We start from the raw sequence: 22673 nt of genomic DNA on the forward strand, positions 1-22673 counted from the left end.
ATAATCATAGCCAACACTTGGTTTAAGAATCATGAAAGAAGGTTGTATACATGGAAGAACCCTGGAGATACTAAAAGGTATCAGATAGATTATATAATGGTAAGACAGAGATTTAGGAACCAGATTTTAAATTGTAAGACATTTCCAGGGGCAGATGTGGACTCTGACCACAATCTATTGGTTATGACCTGTAGATTAAAACTGAAGAAACTGCGAAAAGGTGGGAATTTAAGGAGATGGGACCTGGATAAACTGAAAGAACCAGAGGTTGTACAGAGTTTCAGGGAGAGCATAAGGGAACAATTGACAGGAATTGGGGAAAGAAATACAGTAGAAGAAGAATGGGTAGCTTTGAGGGATGAAGTAGCGAAGGCAGCAGAGGATCAAGTAGGTAAAAAGACGAGGGCTAGTAGAAATCCTTGGGTAACAGAAGAAATATTGAATTTAATTGATGAAAGGAGAAAATATAAAAATGCAGTAAATGAAGCAGGCAAAAAGGAATACAAACGTCTCAAAAGTGAGATCGACAGGAAGTGCAAAATGGCTAAGCAGGGATGGCTAGAGGACAAATGTAAGGATGTAGAGGCCTATCTCACTAGGGGTAAGATAGATACTGCCTACAGGAAAATTAAAGAGACCTTTGGAGATAAGAGAACGACTTGTATGAATATCAAGAGCTCAGATGGAAACCCAGTTCTAAGCAAAGAAGGGAAAGCAGAAAGGTGGAAGGAGTATATAGAGGGTCTGTACAAGGGCGATGTACTTGACGACAATATTATGGAAATGGAAGAGGATGTAGATGAAGATGAAATGGGAGATATGATACTGCGTGAAGAGTTTGACAGAGCACTGAAAGACCTGAGTCGAAACAAGGCCCCCGGAGTAGACAACATTCCATTGGAGCCACTGACGGCCTTGGGAGAGCCAGTCCTGACAAAACTCTACCATCTGGTGAGCAAGATGTATGAAACAGGCGAAATACCCTCAGACTTCAAGAAGAATATAATAATTCCAATCCCAAAGAAAGCAGGTGTTGACAGATGTGAAAATTACCAAACTATCAGTTTAATAAGTCACAGCTGCAAAATACTAACATGAATTCTTTACAGACAAATGGAAAAACTAGTAGAAGCCAACCTCGGGGAAGATCAGTTTGGATTCCGTAGAAACACTGGAACACGTGAAGCAATACTTACCTTACGACTTATCTTAGAAGAAAGATTAAGGAAAGGCAAACCTACGTTTGTAGCATTTGTAGACTTAGAGAAAGCTTTTGACAATGTTGACTGGAATACTCTCTTTCAAATTCTAAAGGTGGCAGGGGTAAAATACAGGGAGCGAAAGGCTATTTACAATTTGTACAGAAACCAGATGGCAGTTATAAGAGTCGAGGGACATGAAAGGGAGGCAGTGGTTGGGAAGGGAGTAAGACAGGGTTGTAGCCTCTCCCCGATGTTGTTCAATCTGTATATTGAGTAAGCAGTAAAGGAAACAAAAGAAAAATTCAGAGTAGGTATTAAAATTCATGGAGAAGAAATAAAAACTTTGAGGTTCGCCGATGACATTGTAATTCTGTCAGAGACAGCAAAGGACTTGGAAGAGCAGTTGAATGGAATGGACAGTGTCTTGAAAGGAGGATATAAGATGAACATCAACAAAAGCAAAACAAGGATAATGGAATGTAGCCTAATTAAGTCGGGTGATGGTGAGGGAATTAGATTAGGAAATGAGACGCTTAAAGTAGTCAATGAGTTTTGCTATTTGGGGAGCAAAATAACTGATGATGGTCGAAGTAGAGAGGATAGAAAATGTAGACTGGCAATGGCAAGGAAAGCGTTTCTGAAGAAGAGAAATTTGTTAACATCGAGTATAGATTTAAGTGTCAGGAAGTCATTTCTAAAGTATTTGTATGGAGTGTAGCTATGTATGGAAGTGAAACATGGACGATAAATAGTTTGGACAAGAAGAGAATAGAAGCTTTCGAAATGTGGTGCTACAGAAGAATGCTGAAGATTAGATGGGTTGATCACGTAACTAATGAGGAAGTATTGAATAGGATTGGGGAGAAGAGAAGTTTGTGGCACAACTTGACCAGAAGAAGGAATCGGTTGGTAGGACATGTTCTGAGGCATCAAGGGATCACCAATTTAGTATTGGAGGGCAGTGTGGAGGGTAAAAATCGTAGAGGGAGACCAAGAGATGAGTACGCTAAGCAGATTCAGAAGGATGTAGGTTGCAGTAGGTACTGGGAGATGGAAAAGCTTGCACAGGATAGAGTAGCATGGAGAGCTGCATCAAACCAGTCTTAGGACTGAAGACCACAACAACAACAACAATCTGCATATCGTCGAGTCATTGGGAACACGCACACCAGAAAATTTTCATTTGAATTCAAACCTACATTCCATGTGTAATTCTGTTTTTGCATAGTTCAACACAAGAAACACTCATTGGTCTTTCGTGTATACCATACCGAATGGAAACTCGACACAGTACAGAAGACACGCGCACAGTGTTACTGTCTGAGGACTGTACCCAGCAACATACAGGCAGGGAAAGCCCCGGACTCGGCGCAGTTGCAATAATAATGGCTAGCAACAATATTTGAAGTGATTGAACTTGACAAAAAAAAACTAAAAAAAAAAAAAAAACCCGTAAACTCAGTCACACAGGTAGGTAGCAGGCGCAAAGTGTTGGTATCCAAGAACTATGCATATGCAGATGCAGTGGTAATAGCTGGCAAACACACCACGCGACCTGCAGACCCCTCCTGGGCGTCTTTCATGAGACACCCTGTATTTTTATTGGCACCAACCTACATGGAGAGTAACAATCATCATAATAAAATAAGGGAAACCAGAGCTTGCATGGAAAGATATTGGTGTTCATTTCTTCTGCGCAGTTTTTGAGAGTGAAATAATAGAGAATTATTGTGGAGGTGGTTTTAATTAACTCTCTGCCAGGCAGTTAAGTGTGATTTGCAGAGTATCCGTATAGATGAAGATAACAAACCAAATTCTGCATAAATAACAGAACTGAACTTGGCAAAAAAAACACAGAATTTGACAAAAACAATGGTTTTGGCAAGAAATACAGAATTTGGCGACATGGGATTTTGCAAATGTACCACCAAATTTGATACAAAAAACAAGATTAAAGTTGGTAAAAAAACACCTCAGCAAAAAACGACAAATTTGATCATGAAGTAAAACATTTTTTACGCGTCCCTAGTGATAACAGTAAATAAGTCTTAATGTCAGAAAGAGAGGGGGGGGGGGGGAGATGGCCAGAGAGAGGGGTGGTGAGGATATGGAGAGATATTGGAGGGGGGGGGGGAGATTAGTATATTTATACAACATCCATACATATTTTTGCAACTGCGAAGCATTGCCGAGGTCACTAGTACAGTCTGATGAAAGAGCAGGACCCAGGTACAGTTGAAAATGTGATAGCGGAGATTAAAATTGCTCAGTCAGACCAGTAATTAATAATATAGATTGTTCTACATACAAAATTAATATGGAGCTCAACAAAATATTGAAAACAAATTTTATTTATGCAGAATCCTATAATATTACAAACAGTGCGACCTTCACTCGGGAAATACCAGATGGTGCTCTACTTTCACTTCAGTGGATATCAAGAACCTATATACAAATATCCTGGTCAATGAAGCCTTAGAACTGATAAGAATAAATCTGCTATGTAACAAAACCTAGGCCAGGCTGATGTAGTAGAACTGATAGAAATATTAGTTTGTTTTGTCACGTAACTATTGTATATTTGACAACAAATGTTACAGGCAAAGTGATGGCCTTACCATGGGAAACTGCTTAGCAGGAACCATTGCATATATCTTTATTAACCTGGTGGAGAAGGCTTTTTTCAAGGTGAATCCAGAAATTAACAACAACAACATAGTATACTACAAAAGCTACATTGATGACTCAGTTGTGCTTTATGGAGGGAACAAAATGCAAATAGAAAACTTGTCCAAGAAAACAAGCAATATGCATGCCAAGATCAAATTCATGATGGAACATAAAGTAGACGCAAAGTGTATTTTTTTTTTTTTTCAACAAAAACAGCAGACATGCATTTCAAATATTCAGAAAACCAGCATGTACAAACATGATTATCAATCCCCTCTCCAGTCATCATCTATTTCAGAAGCATGCATACTTTTACTCTATGATACATAGAATAATATGGCTTCTCCTATGCTAAGCAGAAATAAAGAAAGAATTATACATATTAAGACAGGTCACAATATCCGATAAAGTCAAGTTAAAAAGTAACATGAAATACATAAGAAAACATCAGGTAGAACTGAGCATATGTTCCAGAGAAAGGGAGTTAAAATTGTGTGCATGAAAGCGTGTAACAGAAAAATAAGATAGTGCCATAACTTGGCACTTACGAGTAATAAATACCAAGCCGTGATTGTGATAAAAGCTATATCGGCCATACAGGCAGGTTCTTTGACTTAGGATTCAAAGAACACACACACACACACACACCAGCAGTAAAACAGTGTTAGGTTTACATATGCAAGCGTTTGGATATGATATTGGTAACATGGACCAACTACTAAAAATTCTACATAGTGTTGAAAAAATTAGACAGTTGGACATTTTGAAACAACTGGAGATTTATGTCACAAAACACAAAGAGCCGTACAAACTCCTCAATGAACAAAATGAGTCTGCAACTAACGCATATTTTAAAATTGACGACGATTTACTTAGCTGAGTTAGTCACAGCTCCCTTCGCACATGCTCCAGCTGATCATAGGCCGCCTTGTGAATGAGTCCATGCCGCGTTTGTGCTTCCTAACATGAACTAGCTAATATAAATCCCTTGCAGTCAGAGGAAGAGTGCCAGAAAGCTGCAACAAGGAACTGCCGTGGTTATCCATTGTGTGCCAGCTTTCCAAAAGTTATGTGCATTTGTGTAAAGCCTGAGTGTAGCACCACTGAGCACCGAAAAATATACCGTAAAGATTGCTACTCTATCTCCTTTATTGTAAAAGCCTTACTTTGTTGTAAATAGGTTTTACAGTTTTAAAGACCTATATTTACTGTCATACTTTATGAATAAATGATTGAAATAGCATTGTGATAATTGTTGTATTTTATGATTTCCATGGTTAAAGGTTGTTCTATAGGGGTCATGCGCAGCTAGTGCAAAGAGTAGGGAAGGATAAGTACATTTTGTTGTATGTGCATAATTCCCTGGTTTCTGATTTTATGTTTAAATGACAGTGCATGAAGACTTGTTCATCAAATGTATCCCATAGGTATATACCATATGCATGTTAATAGCATTTTACTAATTTCACAATCAGACATAGTGAAAATAACTGCACTTATTTCAGGTCTTAATTTAAACTTTTCTGTTCTCTGTTGTAGCATCTGATGATGGCCTTTAAAGGCCGAAACTGGTTATGACTGTATCATAAAAAATTAATAATAATAATAAGTTACTTTTATCACTGATCATATTCTTGAATGAAGTGTCTGCATACTGTTACTGCTCGAAAGTGAGTGCACTGGTGTTTGTTGACTAAGGAATAGCGTAACAGTGAGGGGAGCATGTGACGGATACACTCCATTTCAAAATATTGCGAATTATCATTGTACGTTTTCTGAGCTTGTAAGTTGCTAAACCGATGTATTACATACTAATGTTGTTATATAACCGATCATTACATGCAGTCATAAATTATCTAGTAAATAGTAATCTTGTACTAAATTGTAGCTTTTGTACCATACAAAGGCCTGCATTACATTGTGACTATACTCGCCATTGTTGGTACATGGTTCTCACCTTCACCACTAAATATTCATGAAATCTGTTATAGAGATTCTTTATCTGAGATGTCTGTCATTGTTTATATGGGTAATGTGTTTGACAAAGGCAAACAGATAAATTAAGACCTCTGATTGAATAATAGTAAATCATCATTGCTGTGTCATAATTATAACTTTTTACGGGATACAAAAGGAAGTAAAACATAATCATTAAGCAAGTGTTTGCCATGGCAGATGCACACATTAACCTATAATATTCCCTCTTGTGGTCTGAGGCCAGGCTCATGCAAAGCAAGAAAAATCACAGTACTATTGACACATGTATGAGAAGTGAAATGTGACACAGAAATTGCCAACTTGGAGCTAGGCACAAACTGCATACATGAAAAGAAACGTGCAAGCAACAAAAATATTTGGGAGTACAAAATCAATACTTCATCAAGTGGGTGAACTATTACTCAGTAATGAAAGCACGCCATGTCATGTGCAATAGAGCTAATCATAAAGTAATTTTAAGTAGTTCAGTTTCTTTCCTGACCTTACTCAGTATTGTCTCATAGTTTCCCAGGCACTTCATATGCCAGGATTAATTCACTCAGTAATCTATTATTTCCACAACCCTCACTCTGTTCATACTTACTATCTTACTATGGGTGTTTTATTATCTGTACTTCCATTCAACTTCTTGCTGTTTGTTTCCCCGCTGTCTCATCACGTTCTTTAATCATACGTGATGTGTTTAATGTCTTTTTACTGTAATAAATTTACCAACATTATTTCATTATTCTGCTGCACAAATTTTACTTGTGTATGTCAGTTGCTGCCTTCTCATCTTGTATGTTTCCACATTTGACCTTGGTTTTATTCACAACTTCTCATGTTGTCTGCAGTTACTAACTCTCTCTCTCTCTCTCTCTCCCTCTCTCTCTCCCTCTCTCCCCCCTCCCTCCCTCCCTCCCTCCCTCCCTCCCTCCCTCCCTCCCTCCCTCCCTCTAGCCCCTGAAAAGGTGAATAGGAAGCCTCGAGTTCTGAAAGTTTAATCTTAAGAATTCCCCACCTCCACATGAACCCTGACCCCAACCCCACCCTCTCTCTACATGTTTGCTCTATGCCCCATTTCGAGTGTGGAGCAAATAAGTGCAACAGAGTGACAACAATGTTTCTATTATAGCCATATCAACTGTCCAAGGTAACAGGCTTTTACTTTAATGGTAGAGTCTAAAATACTGGACTATTATTTGTAGTTACTGATAAGGAATGATGACGCATTGTGTCTGTACACACGGTAGATAAGCTATGCCTACAATCTCATGTCCTGATAAATTTAGTATTAATATTTCATTATGTATGTTTAAATGGGTCTGTGAAGTATGCTCAATTAAAGTGATTTTTTCGTTTTGCAGAAACACCGAAAATACATCGGATAAAGAATTTAATGTCAATGGCCGAAGAGGAAGTCTGTCAACGAGACATGCAAGTAACACACAACCAAATGCATCTACAAGCTCAAGCAGTGGTGATGAAAGTGATCCTGAAAGCCTTTGTCAACAAAGGCTAACTAGTGGTTCTCAGAGTGATCTCAGTGCAAGTCATTCCACTTCAAAGACAGTAAAAAATTCTGAAGCAAATAATCAACAAAAATTGAGATTGGGGGCTTCCAAAAAGTATGAGAATCCTGAAAATTTGTCAATGGGGATGCCAGTTTGCCGCGAGCCGGAAAATTTAGATTCTAATATGTGCCGAAGAATTGGAAATATGGTAGCATTTCGAGATCATGATACATCTAGAAGTAATGTCAACACAAATAGGCAAAGACAGTTAGAATCATTACGTCGAATGGAAGAAAGACTACTTAGCTTGTCACGCAGAAGCAACAGTTCATCCTCTGGTGCTGCGAAAGCTGAAGAGACAAGTAAATCAACTGACACACCTGCATTTGTAAGGAGAAGGCTTCCACCTTCAAAGTCATCAATGTCAATGTATGTTTTAGATATTTCAAATGTCCTTTCACACTGTGTTGTGAGATGGTTGCCTGTTAAGGAAAATAGAGGGCCTGAAGAAATGATTTTGTATACTTTAGTCGCAGGTAAAGGTGAACTCATTATGTTTGGTGGTATTCAAAAAGATGCAACTTCCATTGCTGCTAGTGCCCAGCAGTCATCTTACGGATCAAATACAGTCTCAAATTCTCTCTACTTCATTACATCACCAAAAGGAATCATTTAATTCTATTCAAAAATAATAAGAGTACTCGGAAGACTGCAGGCACGAAACACTTATATCTGTGTTATTTATTTTTATGTTATGTTTTGTTCCTTTTTCTCTTTTTTGTACTCTCCTATAAAATACTGCTGATGGAAGAAATTCTTTTCACAGTTTGTAAATATTGAAAATTATGGCACAGAAAAAGTTAAAATTAAATAAAGAAATGAGTGTAAACATTTGATGTTAAGTCTATGGATATTTTCGGACATATAACATGTGCAGCTGTACAACAAATAAAGTACTGTCATAAAATAATCTGAATTAATTAACTCATATGATCTTAATGTAGTTACGGGGATTCCACCCCAAGGTCTTGCTTTTTGAAGGCTGATGCAAAGGCAGTAACCACTTTCAAGTTTTTGCTTCTACTTTTTTGGTGTCACATTATGATACTTTTTAGAGCTTTAATGTAAGAAGGTTTTTAAATCTTTAAACACAAACCGTTCCATCTTATGAGCTTCAGTATTGATTATTTGCCACATACTGAATCTGCATTTCAATAGGTGTGTGTGTGTGTGTGTGTGTGTGTGTGTGTGTGTGTTCCAAAGAGACAAGGTGGTGGGCCAGTACTTGCTTTCAGAAGGCAAAATTGGATGTACTGCACTGTACAGAAACACTTAAATGTAGAGTATACTATTCCTAGCCTTCCGAACTTGTTCTCTCCTTTCTCAGGAAAGAAAGAAGCATTGATTGGTTAGGAGAAGATTGGAAAGGATGGGCAGGTCACTCAGAACATAAATTGAGAGGACACACCTTTTGTGTGGAGCCATTCACACTCTTTGTAATTTAACATTTTTCTCAACTGAATTTTCTCATATATGTACGAAGAATAGCAGGCTGGAAATGAGCTGGCTGAAAATGAGTGTAATAGGATGGCCACATTAATACATGATATGAAATTGTGTCTCTCTGTAAAACAAATTAGTAAATTAGTACTAGTGCAATCTCTGGTGTTCATGATTTTTACTTACAGCGCCATATTGACTGTTTTCCAATTAGAGACCAAATTATAATGCTTGTAGTGACTATTTAAATTTGGGTCAGCTTAAAGAATATCTTATGTGTGACCTGTACGGACCAGCTGCTATCAGTTCAGTGACAATTGCTGAGAGTATAAAGTGCCAAATCCTACACAGTAAAATTATATATGTTATTTTGCTTTAATTTTAATGCTTTCAAATAACTAGTGTCGTATACTCTTAGTTGTTATACAATTATAACTATGTTCAAAACATGTACGTTCTTAGATATGAATTACAGTATAATGATGTGTGGTTTCTCTAGAATTACAATAGTATAAACAAAAAACAGTGCCTGATCAGGTAAATAGAGAAGGTATACCAGTGGCAAATACATGTGCATTTGAAGTGGCAGTAAATTTTTATAGATAAACTGGGATGGATTTATGAAATTTTTGTTGCACATAAGAGTATTTTTGCTTTTGGAAATCAATCACTGAAAAATATTCATTTTGGCATTAAATGAAAAGCTCAAATGTAAAAATGCATCTATTAAAGAGTAAGTGAACATTTCATATAAACCATAATAGGAACTTGATAGAACTAAACAGTATTAATTGGTAATGCATTAGAGAAGATTAGAAAGTTTTGATTTCAGAAACTATTGAAAATAACAGAAGAAACTTACATTGCATAGTCATCACATTTCATCAGAGTAACCAACAACACAGAGAAAATTGTATAAGCATTCATATATTTAATGAAATGGTTCTACAGTTAAAGCGATTAATCCAAATCCCATAGTTAATTATGACATCCTAGAAACAGTGTCAAATGAGATGTGTAAAACCATTCTAGATATGAAGAAAGGGAAGGTGCCTGCAAATGATGTGTCAATAGAAAGGCTTCAACCTAAAAATAAAGTAATACAAAAGGAATTTCAAAATTTTTACAGGATATCTGTGCAGGTGAACAATTCCCCAAATCTGGAAGACTGCTGTAATTATCCTGCTTTACAAGAAAGGAGGTACACAAGATACAGAATGCTATATGAGGGATGTTCAGTGAAGACTTGCACAGAATTTTTTCCTTTTGTTAAGTGCCTGCGTGTGACATCAGTCCATGTGCCATTGAACTACATACTTTAATTGCTAATCACTGCAAATTTCACAGCGATAGCTCTGTTATTTGAGTGTTTGCAGCATACGAGAGCGAACGTGTTTCGTAATTGGCTCTAGACATGTCTGATTTTCATAAACAGCATTATGCAATAAAATTTTGCGTTCTCTTGAAGAAAAATGCTTCTGAAACTGACTATGAAGGAAGAGAGCTTATGGAGACTGCAATATTTTGTCAAGCATGTTCCCATTGGCATCATGCTTCCAGCAGTGACTGGGAAAATGCTGATTTTCGAGTAGGAACAAGTGCACCTGTTACTGCTATAACAGAAACAATAATCAACACAGCAGATGCTATTATTTGTGATGACTCACCTCTCACTGTGACACTGCATGCGCAAATCCTTGGGGTATCAGTTGGGAGCACTCACACTGTTTTAAAAGAACATTTGTAAATGTCTAGGATGTATGCATGATGAGTACCACGACTGCTTTCTCCACAGCAAATGCAGGCTGGCATTGATGAGTGCCGCTATTAGAAACAATGTGTTGAGGACAAGGGTGTTGCTTGGTGGCAAAACATCATCACTGCTGATGAAGCATGGATGTACTGTTATGACCCAGAGATGAAGTGGAGCAGCACAGAATGAGTGTGACATGGTCAGCCCCTACCACAAATGGCACAAGTGCAGAAGTCAGCCAGTAAGGCCATGGTCACCAGATTTTTTATTACCAGGGGACAGTGACATGCACACAGTTCCAAACACACTGCAGATTATTATAAGAATGTTCTGAAGCAATTAGCAAAGGATTACATCCCCAGAAAATAAGGAACCTCATCGTACAATTGAAGCTTCGTCACAGCAATGTCAGGCCCATTGTTGCTAATACTCTTCTCAAGTTCATGCCAAGAAAATGCATCTGTATGTTACCCCATCTATCTTATAGTCATGACCTGACCCCATGTGATTTTTACTTAACCCGATGGCCAAAAAGGAACTTATGGGACGTTGGTTCAACAAGTCCGAGAGAGTGAAAGCTTTAGAGGCAACCCCAAAGAAAGATGGGACAAGTGCATTTCATTGGGAGGGGGGGGGGGGGGGGGGGACAAAAGTCTGTATGAGCGATATTTTACAATAAATGGTTGTATGAACAATAATGCCAGTCTTTATTGAACACCCCTTGTAGCCTCTCTATAATCTAAAAGATATTCATTAAAATTATCATTAGCAGTGATGGAAAATGTTGGATTTTAATCATGCAAAGGAATGAGCCGACTTCAGAAGTTGATTTAGTACAATGAACCATTCGCAAGTCACACACAAAATTACGGAACAGACAGTGAACAAGGGGAGCGCCCCCCCCCCCCCCCCCCCCCCCCCCTCCCCACACACAAAAAAAAACGATGGAATAATAACACAGCCGTGGGGGGAGCATGAGTACACAACTCATTGTCAGTTCAGTGCCACCACATGTGTTGCCAACTGGACTTGTTCTGTTCATCTGCAGTGATTGTTTTTGGCAGCACAGTTTTGTTCTTGTTTTGTTTTTTATGATGGCAAGCTTAAGTCAACAACATACAGCTGTGAAATTTTGTTTTCTACTCAGTAAGAATGTTGCTGAAACTGTTTTAATGTTGAGAGCAGCATACCAAGATGACGCTAAGGTAAAAACTCAAGTGTATGAGTGGTTTGCTCGATTTAAAAATAGCGACATGTCGATTGATGACTAACCTCATTCTGGATGTCCATCAACTGTTCAAATCGAAAAAACTATTGAAAAAATTCAAGAGATTGTGTTCACAGACCATCAAAAATTGATCAACTGTCAGAGATTAGTGGGCTATCTTAGAGCTCAGTCCAGCAAATTTTAATGCAAGATTTGTGAATGAAGAGGGTTGCTGCCAAGTTTTCTCTACAGTTTCTGACCGACAATCAAAAGGAACGTCGAATTGAAACACATCATGCTTTGAAACAACAGCTTGAAACTGATCCAGATTTTCTGTCAAAGGTCATTACTGATGATAAGTCATGGTGCTATGGTCATGGCCCAGAAACAAAACAACAGTCAAGCCAATGGAAGAAGTCATTCTCACCCTGACTAAAAAATGTCGTTGAGTCAAATCAAACATCAAAACAATGCTGATGTACTTTTTTTGATGCCATGGGCATAGTTCATTTAGAGTTTTTTCCCCCAGGTCAGATCATCAATCAAACCTTTGATTTGGAAGTTTTAACAAGATTGCACAACAGTGTTCATAAAAAAAGACCCAATTTGTGGCAGACAGGAGACTTGCTCTTTCACCACAACAATAACGAAGCTACACACACAGCCATCTCTGTTAGACAGTTTTTGGCTAAAAGTGGCATGGTTCCACTGACCCATGCACCTTACTCACCCGACCCAGCTCTGTGCGACTTTTTCTTATTTCCACACATGAAAAGAAGCATGAAAGGACACCAATTTGACAACACTGGAGAGGAATTGTCAACCATTTCTAAAGATGACTACAAAACCTGTTTCAAACAGTGGAAGCACTGGTGGAACAAATGTATTGGTTGTAATTGAGAATATTTTGAAGGGGATAAGGTTGTTTTGTAAACAATTTGAAAATATATACCTTTTAAAATATAATTCCGGTTTTTTTGGGTCCCCTTCATATGTGAATGATCACCATACCTGGAATTTAGAGATTTTGCGAAATAATCTGTACTAATAGTCATTAAGAAACTAGACATTGATTCATCCTATGTTAATTTATACCTTCACTTTCCATTAGACTTAACTATAACAGTGAGCAATTCAAAATCAAGAGAGTTGGGCCAAAAGACTCCATCTCACTAAAACCATTCTCAGCATTCATACAGGAAGTCTTCACACCCCTAAACTAGAAAAATGAAGGAATACAGTATGTGCTAACTGAACATACTATATCCATCTTCATTGTACTGACATTGTGTAATTTGGCTGTAGAATGAATAAACCTCAGCAACTAATGCAAGAAGAGGGTAAGTTTGAGAGTAAGCTTCAAGACAAATTATATTAAGAATAAAATAATGTATCAACACCACATGAAGATGAAGTCATTGAAGGAGTTTTTGCATTTAGGGCAGTTGAGGATAGCAACATCGGCAAGAAACTAAATGAACAGAAGAATGGCCTGGTGTTCTTTTGGTAACTAAAATTATTTCAAAACTCAAGGTAATGTGCCTGAAACAGTAAATTTACGATCAATATGTCTTACCACTTTTGAGTTACGGTAGTAAGACATAGGTTTTCAACACAAAACTGAGGTTTGCTGAGTGAGCAGTGGTTGGTAGCATATTAGAAATTACTGAGAGAGACAAACAGGTGATTGAGGGAAGATACTGGAGAGAAAGACATAATTATGACTGTAATGCAAATGCAATGGAGGTGAGCAAAAAAGTGTTGCTCATTATGTGTGAAAAGACTGAGACAAAGCAGAACCACATAGGCTAATTAGATTCCAGGGGAGTAACATACAATCAAAACTTTTATTATTACACTGATCATATAATAACATACACTGGACAGCCAAAGAAACTGGTACACCTGTGTAATATCATGTAGGGCCCCCGTGAGCACACAGAAGTCATGTTGAATTATTCTCTTCAGTCGTCGTTGGTCCTGTTCTTGCAGGATCTTTTTCCAGCTGCAGCAATGTCTGAGATTTGATGTTTCACTGGATTTCTGATGTTCACGGTACACTCTTGAAACAGTCATAAGGGAAAATCCCCACTTCATTGCTACCTCAGAGATGCTGTGTCCCATCGCTCATGTGCTGACTATAACACCACGTTCAAACTCTCTTAAATCTTGATAACCTGCCAATGTAGCAGCAGTGACCGATCTAACAACTGTGCCAAACACTTGTTGTCTTATATGGGTGTTGCCAAATGCAGTGCCGTATTCTGCCTGTTTACATAACTCTGTATTTGAATACACATTCATGTACCAGTTTCTTTGGCACTTAAATGTATATAATAATGCTTCACAGATGATGCAAGTCCAAAACATTCACAAAGTAAATATGATGAAAGAGAATTGCCAGTGTGTGGTGTGTGTTCTTTTGGACATGTCCAAAAGAACAGACACCGCACATACAAAGTAAATACTTGCTAAGTAAGCTCCACAATGAAACTGTGAAATAGTTGAGTAGTGACTTCTCAAGTATGAATAATTTAACACTTATAGTCACGGACTATAACTACCGAATGTTCACTCAGCGCCTAAGTCCAACAAGGACAGTGGTCAGAGGAGAGCAGTTGCTTCCATGGTGATTGCTTGACTGCTCTTAGTGGTGCTTCTGCGCTGATCATATGGGACTGGAGCTTCAGTTGGAACTGTCACACTGGTGCTAGATCCTTTAACACACTGACTACTGGCACACATAGTGATAGATGTTTCACAGACAGGTCAGGCCACACCCACAGTGTCAGGTGTGAGGCTCTGCTATAGCCGCCTCGTAGCATTCACTGTGTTAAATACGGGGCAGGCAGATGGGTTTCTTGCTCTCTGGCGGACACATGATCTGCACAAGCAAACTAGTTCCATGACTGCAGGGGCGACAGACACACCACAGCTGGCGATGCTGGTGCTGTGAGTTTCAGTGGATCCATCATTAAATTAGCTTGCCAACATGCCAGTGTGTGTATGTTGGTCAGTGTGTGTACTTACATTGGTGTACACTGGTCCATGTTGTGATGCCTGTGGGAGACCTCTAGCTAGGCAACCCACTGCTCTCAGCTGCATTGTAGGAACTGCAGTCTCAGATATAGCATCCTTCACCCCCTATGGGAGGGACGGTGAAACCATCTAGATGCTCCAAAGTTCCTATGCGACCTTGGCATCCACTGGAGGATGTGTCTGTGGGGATAGGGTCAAATGTTGCACCTGCGTCCCTGTCCTTGGAGCAGTGGTCGCAAGGTAGAGGGGGCTCCAACTGTGTAAGCTGCTGTTTCTGGCCCATGTTGTCATCCTCTTTGTTTACACAGTTCACCAGTGTCCCTAATGAAGTATATCCAGCACCTGATTGTACAGGATGTTTTGAATGAAGACCCAATTATTTCCATCTTGAAAGAGGACGACCCCATGGAAGACAGGTACCTCATGGCATTGGTGCCAATATGTCACTACATTCTCATCACAGATGAGCTTCCTGTTGGTTGGCCACCACTGTGTGACCTAGCCCACCACTTCTAACAGAATAGTATCATGCAGAAATATCTTAGCAATGGACTTTGCATTAATGGGAAAGTGCATTATTGCCTCTGTGGATTCCACGTCCATGTGAAAACAGATTTCTGGTGCAGTATCAGAGGATGAGTACTGTTCAGCAGAGAGGCAAGATAGGATGTCTTTGTTAATGTGCTGAGTAGTGGTGCAGTATGGTATATCATAATTATACGTGAATAAGAACACGGCCCATCATTCTAGGTGGCTTGCCAGCTTTAGGTGTACCACCTCTCTTTGTGGAACAGACAATAGTGGCTTGTGATTTGTCAGGAGGATGAAATGCAACTTAAAGATAAAATTTATTTTTTAGGGAAAAGGCAATTGCCAAAGCTTCCTTCTCTGCTTGGCTGCAATTACGTTGAGTTATTGTTAGCAGTTTGGAAGCAAGAGCGTTAGGTCTTTCCATACCATTGACCTTATGAAAGGTGACTGCCCCCAGCCCATAATCCAGTGCACTCACAGCTACTGTAAGTAATTTTTGGGGTTAATATGCAATTGGACAGGTGCCTGCTTGAAATCCTGAAAAGCAAATTGGCAAGCAGATGACCAAAGCCACTTCATGTTCTTATGTGCAACAGGTTGTTTAATGGCTCCACAGCGTTGGCTGCATGAAGGATAAATTTCCTATAGTAATACAGTGGGCCAAGAACTGACTCCAGCTATCTGGAATTCGTGGGGGCTGAAAGAATGTTGTATGGTCTCAACTTTCAGTGGCATTGGGCGGTTACTCAAAGCAGTAAAGATATGTTCTAGGTACTTCACATGTTGGACAAAAAACCTTTTATGTTTATTACACTTCAGATTAGTTTTTCCAGTGCTTAAAAAAGTGTCTCCAAGTTTCAAGACCTATCAGGTGACAGATCTCATGACAATTATGTCATTTAAATAATTTGTGCCATGCCTGGGATATCGTGTCAGTTCCTCCACATAGCATTGAGAAATGGTAGGAGCACTATAAATTTGAAATGGCAGATTGTTGTTTTGGAACAACCTAAAAAGTGTGTTTATCACAAGAGGAGTCTGGTCTAATCATCTAAGGATAATTGGAGGTAAGCTTCCCAACGATAAATCTTACCAAAATGGTGTTGCTTGATCATGATGTCCTCCACTTGGAGAATTGGATAGGTATCCACAACTGTTTGAACATTTATTTTGGACTGAAGTCGCCACAGATACAAAGAGACCTGTCTGGTTCTTTCACCAACACGATGGGTGTGGCCCACAAACTGTCGGAGTGAGGACACCTCCGTCATGCAGCCACTGTAGTTCCAACCTTAATTTGTCTTATAAGGCAAAAAGGCTGTTCCTAGCTTTACAGCATTTTGTAATCGCTGATGGTTTCAACATATCGTGAGCCTCACTGTCAAGAGCACACATTTTTGACTGTCGAAGATGGTGGCATATTTTTGGAGGCAGTCGTGCACCTCGAAGCCTAACTTGGAGAGAAGGTCTACATCTGAAATAAATTTATGTGCAAAACTTAGGAACAAAAGTGACTTTGCTTGTGTCACTGCCAAGTAACATAGCTGAATGAAACTTGGATCATACAGAGAAAGAACCCCTACAGTATAGTATAGAAGGTAGCTAAATAAATGCACAATGAGATGAACAGAAATGACACTATTACTCAAAGACAATAATTACACTGAAGTCACCATCATTTATGGTGGTCCCCTGGACATTGCAAAATTCGGGACATACTTCTTAATATGGTGTGTGATCATTACGGATGGCAATGCATGCTGTGCAACGAGCACCCATGCTAAAGGTTGATATGGAGTTCTTGTGTTAAGGTGTTCCACTCTCACACTGGTGCCTTTGACCACTGCTGGCTGGTCATTGATGCTTGTGGAAATGCTGGAGTATTTCTCCCCAGAATCATTCCACATGTGCTCAGTAGGATTTAAGTCAGGGGAATGGGCAGGCCAGTCCATTTGCCAAATATTCTCTCATTTGAAGAGCTACCGCACCAGCGCAGTTCATGTGGTCATGTATTGTCATCAATAAAAATGAAGTCGAGGCTGAATGCAATCAGAAAAGTCCCACATGTGGAAGGAGTACAGTATCACACTTAACATTGATCAGTAAGTGTACCGTGCCCAAATATTGGGAGGTGAGTATGTCCATGCAATGTTATGCCACCCTACACCATAACCCATGAACCCCAAAAATCATATCATGTATACACATGGGTGCATTACATGTTCCCACCTCTCACCATATGGTAGCAAACTGTTGCTTGGGCATACTGACCTTTAAATCTTTGAACACTGTACACTCACCAGTCAAAACTATAGTGACACTGTACTCCTTCCCCGTGTGTTTCTTTTCTGGGCTGCATTCTGCACTGCTTCATTTTTATGGATCACAGTGCATGACCCCATCGGACTGCATAGGTGGCGCAGCTCTTGAAACAAGAGGATATTCGACGAATGGACTGGCCTGCCCAGCTTACCAACTTAAATCCCATCGAGCACAAGTGGGGTGTGTTGGAGAGAGACACTGCAGCATGTCCACATGCACCAATGAATCTGTTAATAGTGCTGTTTGGGGAATGGAATACCCTGCCACAAGAAACCCTTAGCAGCCTTGTGGCCAGAATGGGAGTACATTGCAGAGCATGCGCTGCCATCCGTGGTGATTGCATGCACTATTAAGAACCTTGTCCCACCTTTTTTAATGTCCGGAGTACCGTCATAAACCATGGTGACTTCAGTGTAATTACTGCATTTGAATAAAAGTGTCATTCCTCTTCCTATAATTGCATATGGCTTTCAGTTACCTTACATACTATACTGTAGCAGTTCTTTTTATGTGTGGTTCAAGTTTCAAGCGATGTGACTTGGCAGTAATACATAAAGTGAAAATTACTTTCATCCTTAAGTTTTGCACATCAGTGTATTAGTGGCAAATGGCATCTTGACAACCAATAATTTGGCTATAAGAACTGAATCCATGTATCTGATAGTAGGACAGAAAGGGTCTTTCACGGCAATAACATCATTGCTGTAACTGTTTACTTCTTTGTAAAATGGCCGAAGAGGTGACAAACCTAACTGCTTGTATGTGTGCTTACTGAGGATTGTTGTGGAGGATCTGATGCCATCCCTGCTTAGCTATTTTGCACTTCCTGTCGATCTCATTTTTGAGACGTTTGTATTCCTTTTTGCCTGCTTCATTTACTGCATTTTTGTATTTCCTACTTGCACCAATTAAATTCCATATTTCTTCTGTTACCCAAGGGTAAAATTTTCCGGAGGTAAAATAGTCCCCCATTTCATCTCCGGGCAGGGACTACTCAAGAGGATGTCGTTATCAGGAGAAAGAAAACTGGCGTTCTACGGATCGGAGCATGGAATGTCAGATCCCTTAATCGGGCAGGTAGATTAGAAAATTTAAAAAGGGAAATGGATAGGTTAAAGTTAGATATAGTTGGAATTAGTGAAGTTCGGTGGAAGGAGGATCAAGACTTCTGGTCAGGTGACTACAGGGTTATAAACACAAAATCAAATAGGGGTAATGCAGGAGTAGGTTTAATAAAAAAGTAGGAATGCGGGTAAGCTCCTACAAACAGCATAGTGAATGCATTATTGTGGCCAAGATAGACACAACGCCCACGCCTACTACAGTAGTGTAAGTTTATATGCCAAATAGCTCTACAGATGACAAAGAAATTAAAGAAATGTATGATGAAATAAAAGAAATTATTCAGATTGTGAAGGGAGACGAAAATTTAATAGTCATGGGTGACTGGAATTTGGCAGTAGGAAAAGGGAGAGAAGGAAACGAGTAGGTGAATATGGATTGGGGGTAAGAAATGAAAGAGGAAACCGCCTGGTAGAATTTTGCACAGAGCACAACTTAATCGTAGCTAACACTTGGTTCAAGAATCATAAAAGAAGGTTGTATACATGGAAGAACCCTGGAGATACTAAAAGGCATCAGATAGATTATATAATGGTAAGACAGAGATTTAGGAACCAGGTTTTAAATTGTAAAACATTTTCAGGGGCAGATGTGGATTCTGACCACAATCTATTGGTTATGAACTGTAGATTAAAACTGAAGAAACTGCAAAAAGGTGGGAATTTAAGGAGATGGGACCTGGATAAACTGACTAAACCAGAGGTTGTACAGGGTTTCAGGGAGAGCATAAGGGAACAATTGACAGGAATGGGGGAAAGAAATACAGTAGAAGAAGAATGGGTAGCTCTGAGGGATGAAGTAGTGAGGCAGCAGAGGATCAAGTAGGTAAAAAAACAAGGGCTAGTAGAAATCCTTGGGTAACAGAAGAAATATTGAATGTAATTGATGAAAGGAGAAAATATAAAAACGCAGTAAATGAAGCAGGCAAAAAGGAATACAAACTTCTCAAAAATGAGATCGACAGGAAGTGCAAAATGGCTAAGCAGGCATGGCTAGAGGACAAATGTAAGGATGTAGAGGCTTATCTCACTAGGGGTAAGATAGATACTGCCTACAGGAAAATTAAAGAGATCTTCAGAGAAAAGAGAACTACTTGTGTGAGTATCAAAAGCTCAGATGGAAACCCAGTTCTAAGCAAAGGAGGGAAAGCAGAAAGATGGAAGGAGTATATAGAGGGTCTATACAAGGGCGATGTACTTGAGGACAATATTATGGAAATGGAAGAGGATGTAGATGAAGATGAAATGGGAGATATGAGACCCTGGGAGTAGACAACATTCCATCAGAACTACTGACAGTCTCGGGAGAGCCAGTCCTGACGAAACTCTACCATCTGGTGAGGAAGATGTATGAAACAAGCGAAATACCCTCAGACTTCAAGAAGAATATAATAATTCCAATCCCAAAGAAAGCAGGTGTTGACAAATGTGAAAATTACCGAACTATCAGTTTAATAAGTCACGGCTGCAAAATACTAACACAAATTCTTTACTGACGAATGGAAAAACTGGTAGAAGCCGACCTCGGGGAAGATCAGTTTGGATTCCATAGAAATGTTGGAACACTTGAGGCAATACTGACCCTAGAAGCTAGTTAAGGAAAGGCAAACCTACGTTTCTAGCATTTGTAGACTTAGAGAAAGCTTTGGACAATGTTGACTGGAATACGCTCTTTCAAATTCTGAAGGTGGCAGGGGTAAAATACAGGGAGCAAAAGGCTATTTACAATTTGTACAGAAACCAGATGGCAGTTATAAGAGTCGAGGGACATGAAAGGGAAGCAGTGGTTGGGAAGGGAGTGAGACATGGTTGTAGCCTCTCCCCGATGCTATTCAATCTGTATATTGAGCAAGCAGTGAAGGAAACAAAAGAAAAATTCGAAGTAGGTATTAAAATCCATGGAGAAGAAATAAAAACTTTGAGGTTCGCCGATGACATTGTAATTCTGTCAGAGACAGCAAAGGACTTGGAAGAGCAGTTGAATGGAATGGATAGTGTCTTGAAAGGAGGATATAAGATGAACATCAATAAAAGCAAAACGAGGATAATGGAATGTAGTCGAATTAAGTCGGGTGATGCTGAGGGAATTAGATTAGGAAATGAGACACTTAAAGTAGTAAAGGAGTTTTGCTATTTGGGGAGCAAAATAACTGATGATGGTCGAAGTAGAGAGGATAGAAAATGTAGACTGGTAATGGCAAGGAAAGCATTTCTGAAGAAGAGAAATTTGTTAACATCGAGTATAGATTTAAGTGCCAGGAAGCCATTTCTGAAAGTATTTGTATGGAGTGTAGCCATGTATGGAAGTGAAATATGGACGATAAATAGTTTGGACAAGAAGAGAATAGAAGCTTTCGAAATGTGGTGCTACAGAAGAATGCTGAAGATTAGATGGGTAGATCACATAACTAATGAGGAGGTATTGAATAGGATTGGGGAGAAGAGAAGTTTGTGGCACAATTTGACTAGAAGAAGGGATGGGTTGGTAGGACATGTGTTGAGGCATCAAGGGATCACCAATTTAGCATTGGAGGGCAGCGTGGAGTGTAAAAATCATAGAGGGAGACCAAGAGTTGAATACACCAAGCGGAATCAGAAAGATGTAGGTTGCAGTAGGTACTGGGAGATGAAGAAGCTTGCACAGGATAGAGTAGCATGGAGAGCTGCATCAAACCAGTCTCAGGACTGAAAACCACAACAACAACAACCCAAGGGTTTCTACTAGTCCTCGTCTTTTTACCTATTTGATCCTCTGCTGCCTTCACTATTTCAAACCCTCAAAGCTACCCATTCTTCTTCTACTGTATTTCTTTCCCCCATTCCTGTCAATTGTTCCCTTATGCTCTCCCCAAAACCCTGTACAAGCTCTGGTTTAGTCAGTTTATCCAGGTCCCATCTCCTTAAATTCCCACCTTTTTGCAGTTTCTTCAGTTTTAATCTACAGTTCATAACCAACAGATTGTGGTCAGAGTCTACATCTGCCCTTGGAAATGTCCTACAATTTAAAACCTGGTTCCTAAATCTCTGTCTTACCATTATATAATCTATCTGAAACCTGTCAGTATATTGATCTTGAATTGTACTGGTGTCCCATTAACAAACACCAACAAGTTCAAGGCAAGGTAAACTAGGTAAGACTGCATGCACTTGCAGTATATCAGGACCCACCCCTGATATGTTGGGTTTGCTGTCTGAATCCACATCTGGGAGGTGCATACTACCCACTTTCATCCTTCAGGCAAGATTGTAGATCTTGTGACCTGACTTACGACAAAGTGAACACGAAGCCTTCCAGAAGAAACGCTATTGTGACAAAACAATTGAACTGCAACATAACTTCCTGGGGGCTTGGAAAACCAATGCATCCAGATGGCAGGTAGAAGCTCAGGGGTCACTGTGGTTTCAGACAATGGGAGCAAGCTGAACTTTGGCGAGGTTTCCCAGTCAAAAAGATTTTCAAGGGATCCTGCACGGCCATTGATGACATCATGGTTTGTTAAAATGCCCAAATAAGCAGTAAACAGGCAGCCAAGTTGGGGTTGCATAATTTCAGCTAGTCATTTCGAAGAGCTTCATCTGGCGAATGGACCAAAATCAAATTGTGCACTAAGGAGTCAACATGTGATTGTTTATAGTTGGCATTCTGACACTGAAATTTGCAATGGTGAGACAGTCCCAGCAACTTTGTTATCCACTTGCGATAGCTTTGGCCATTTTTCTCAGTATAACTAAAACTTTGTGGCATGCTGCTGCTACATGAATTTGAGAACCAAACTAGTCCACCAACTTGTCCTCAAGTTGCACATACGTTAGTTCATTTGGTTCTACCTCTTCCAC

General features: G+C 39.4%; 1 protein-coding gene across 1 annotated transcript in view; it reads left to right on the top strand.

Annotated features, from left to right (window-relative positions):
- Nucleotides 1–8333, top strand: part of LOC124798192 (F-box only protein 42) — a 59729-nt gene extending 51396 nt beyond the window's left edge. Inside the window, exon 8 of the mRNA XM_047261488.1 lies at nt 7217–8333. Coding sequence (XP_047117444.1) covers nt 7217–8039 — 823 coding nt within the window. The 3' untranslated portion in view covers nt 8040–8333. The remainder of the gene's footprint in view (nt 1–7216) is intronic.
- The last annotated feature ends 14340 nt before the right edge of the window (nt 8334–22673 follow it).

The sequence above is a fragment of the Schistocerca piceifrons genome, chromosome 5 (assembly GCF_021461385.2).
Source record: "Schistocerca piceifrons isolate TAMUIC-IGC-003096 chromosome 5, iqSchPice1.1, whole genome shotgun sequence".
Lineage (NCBI taxonomy): Eukaryota > Metazoa > Arthropoda > Insecta > Orthoptera > Acrididae > Schistocerca > Schistocerca piceifrons.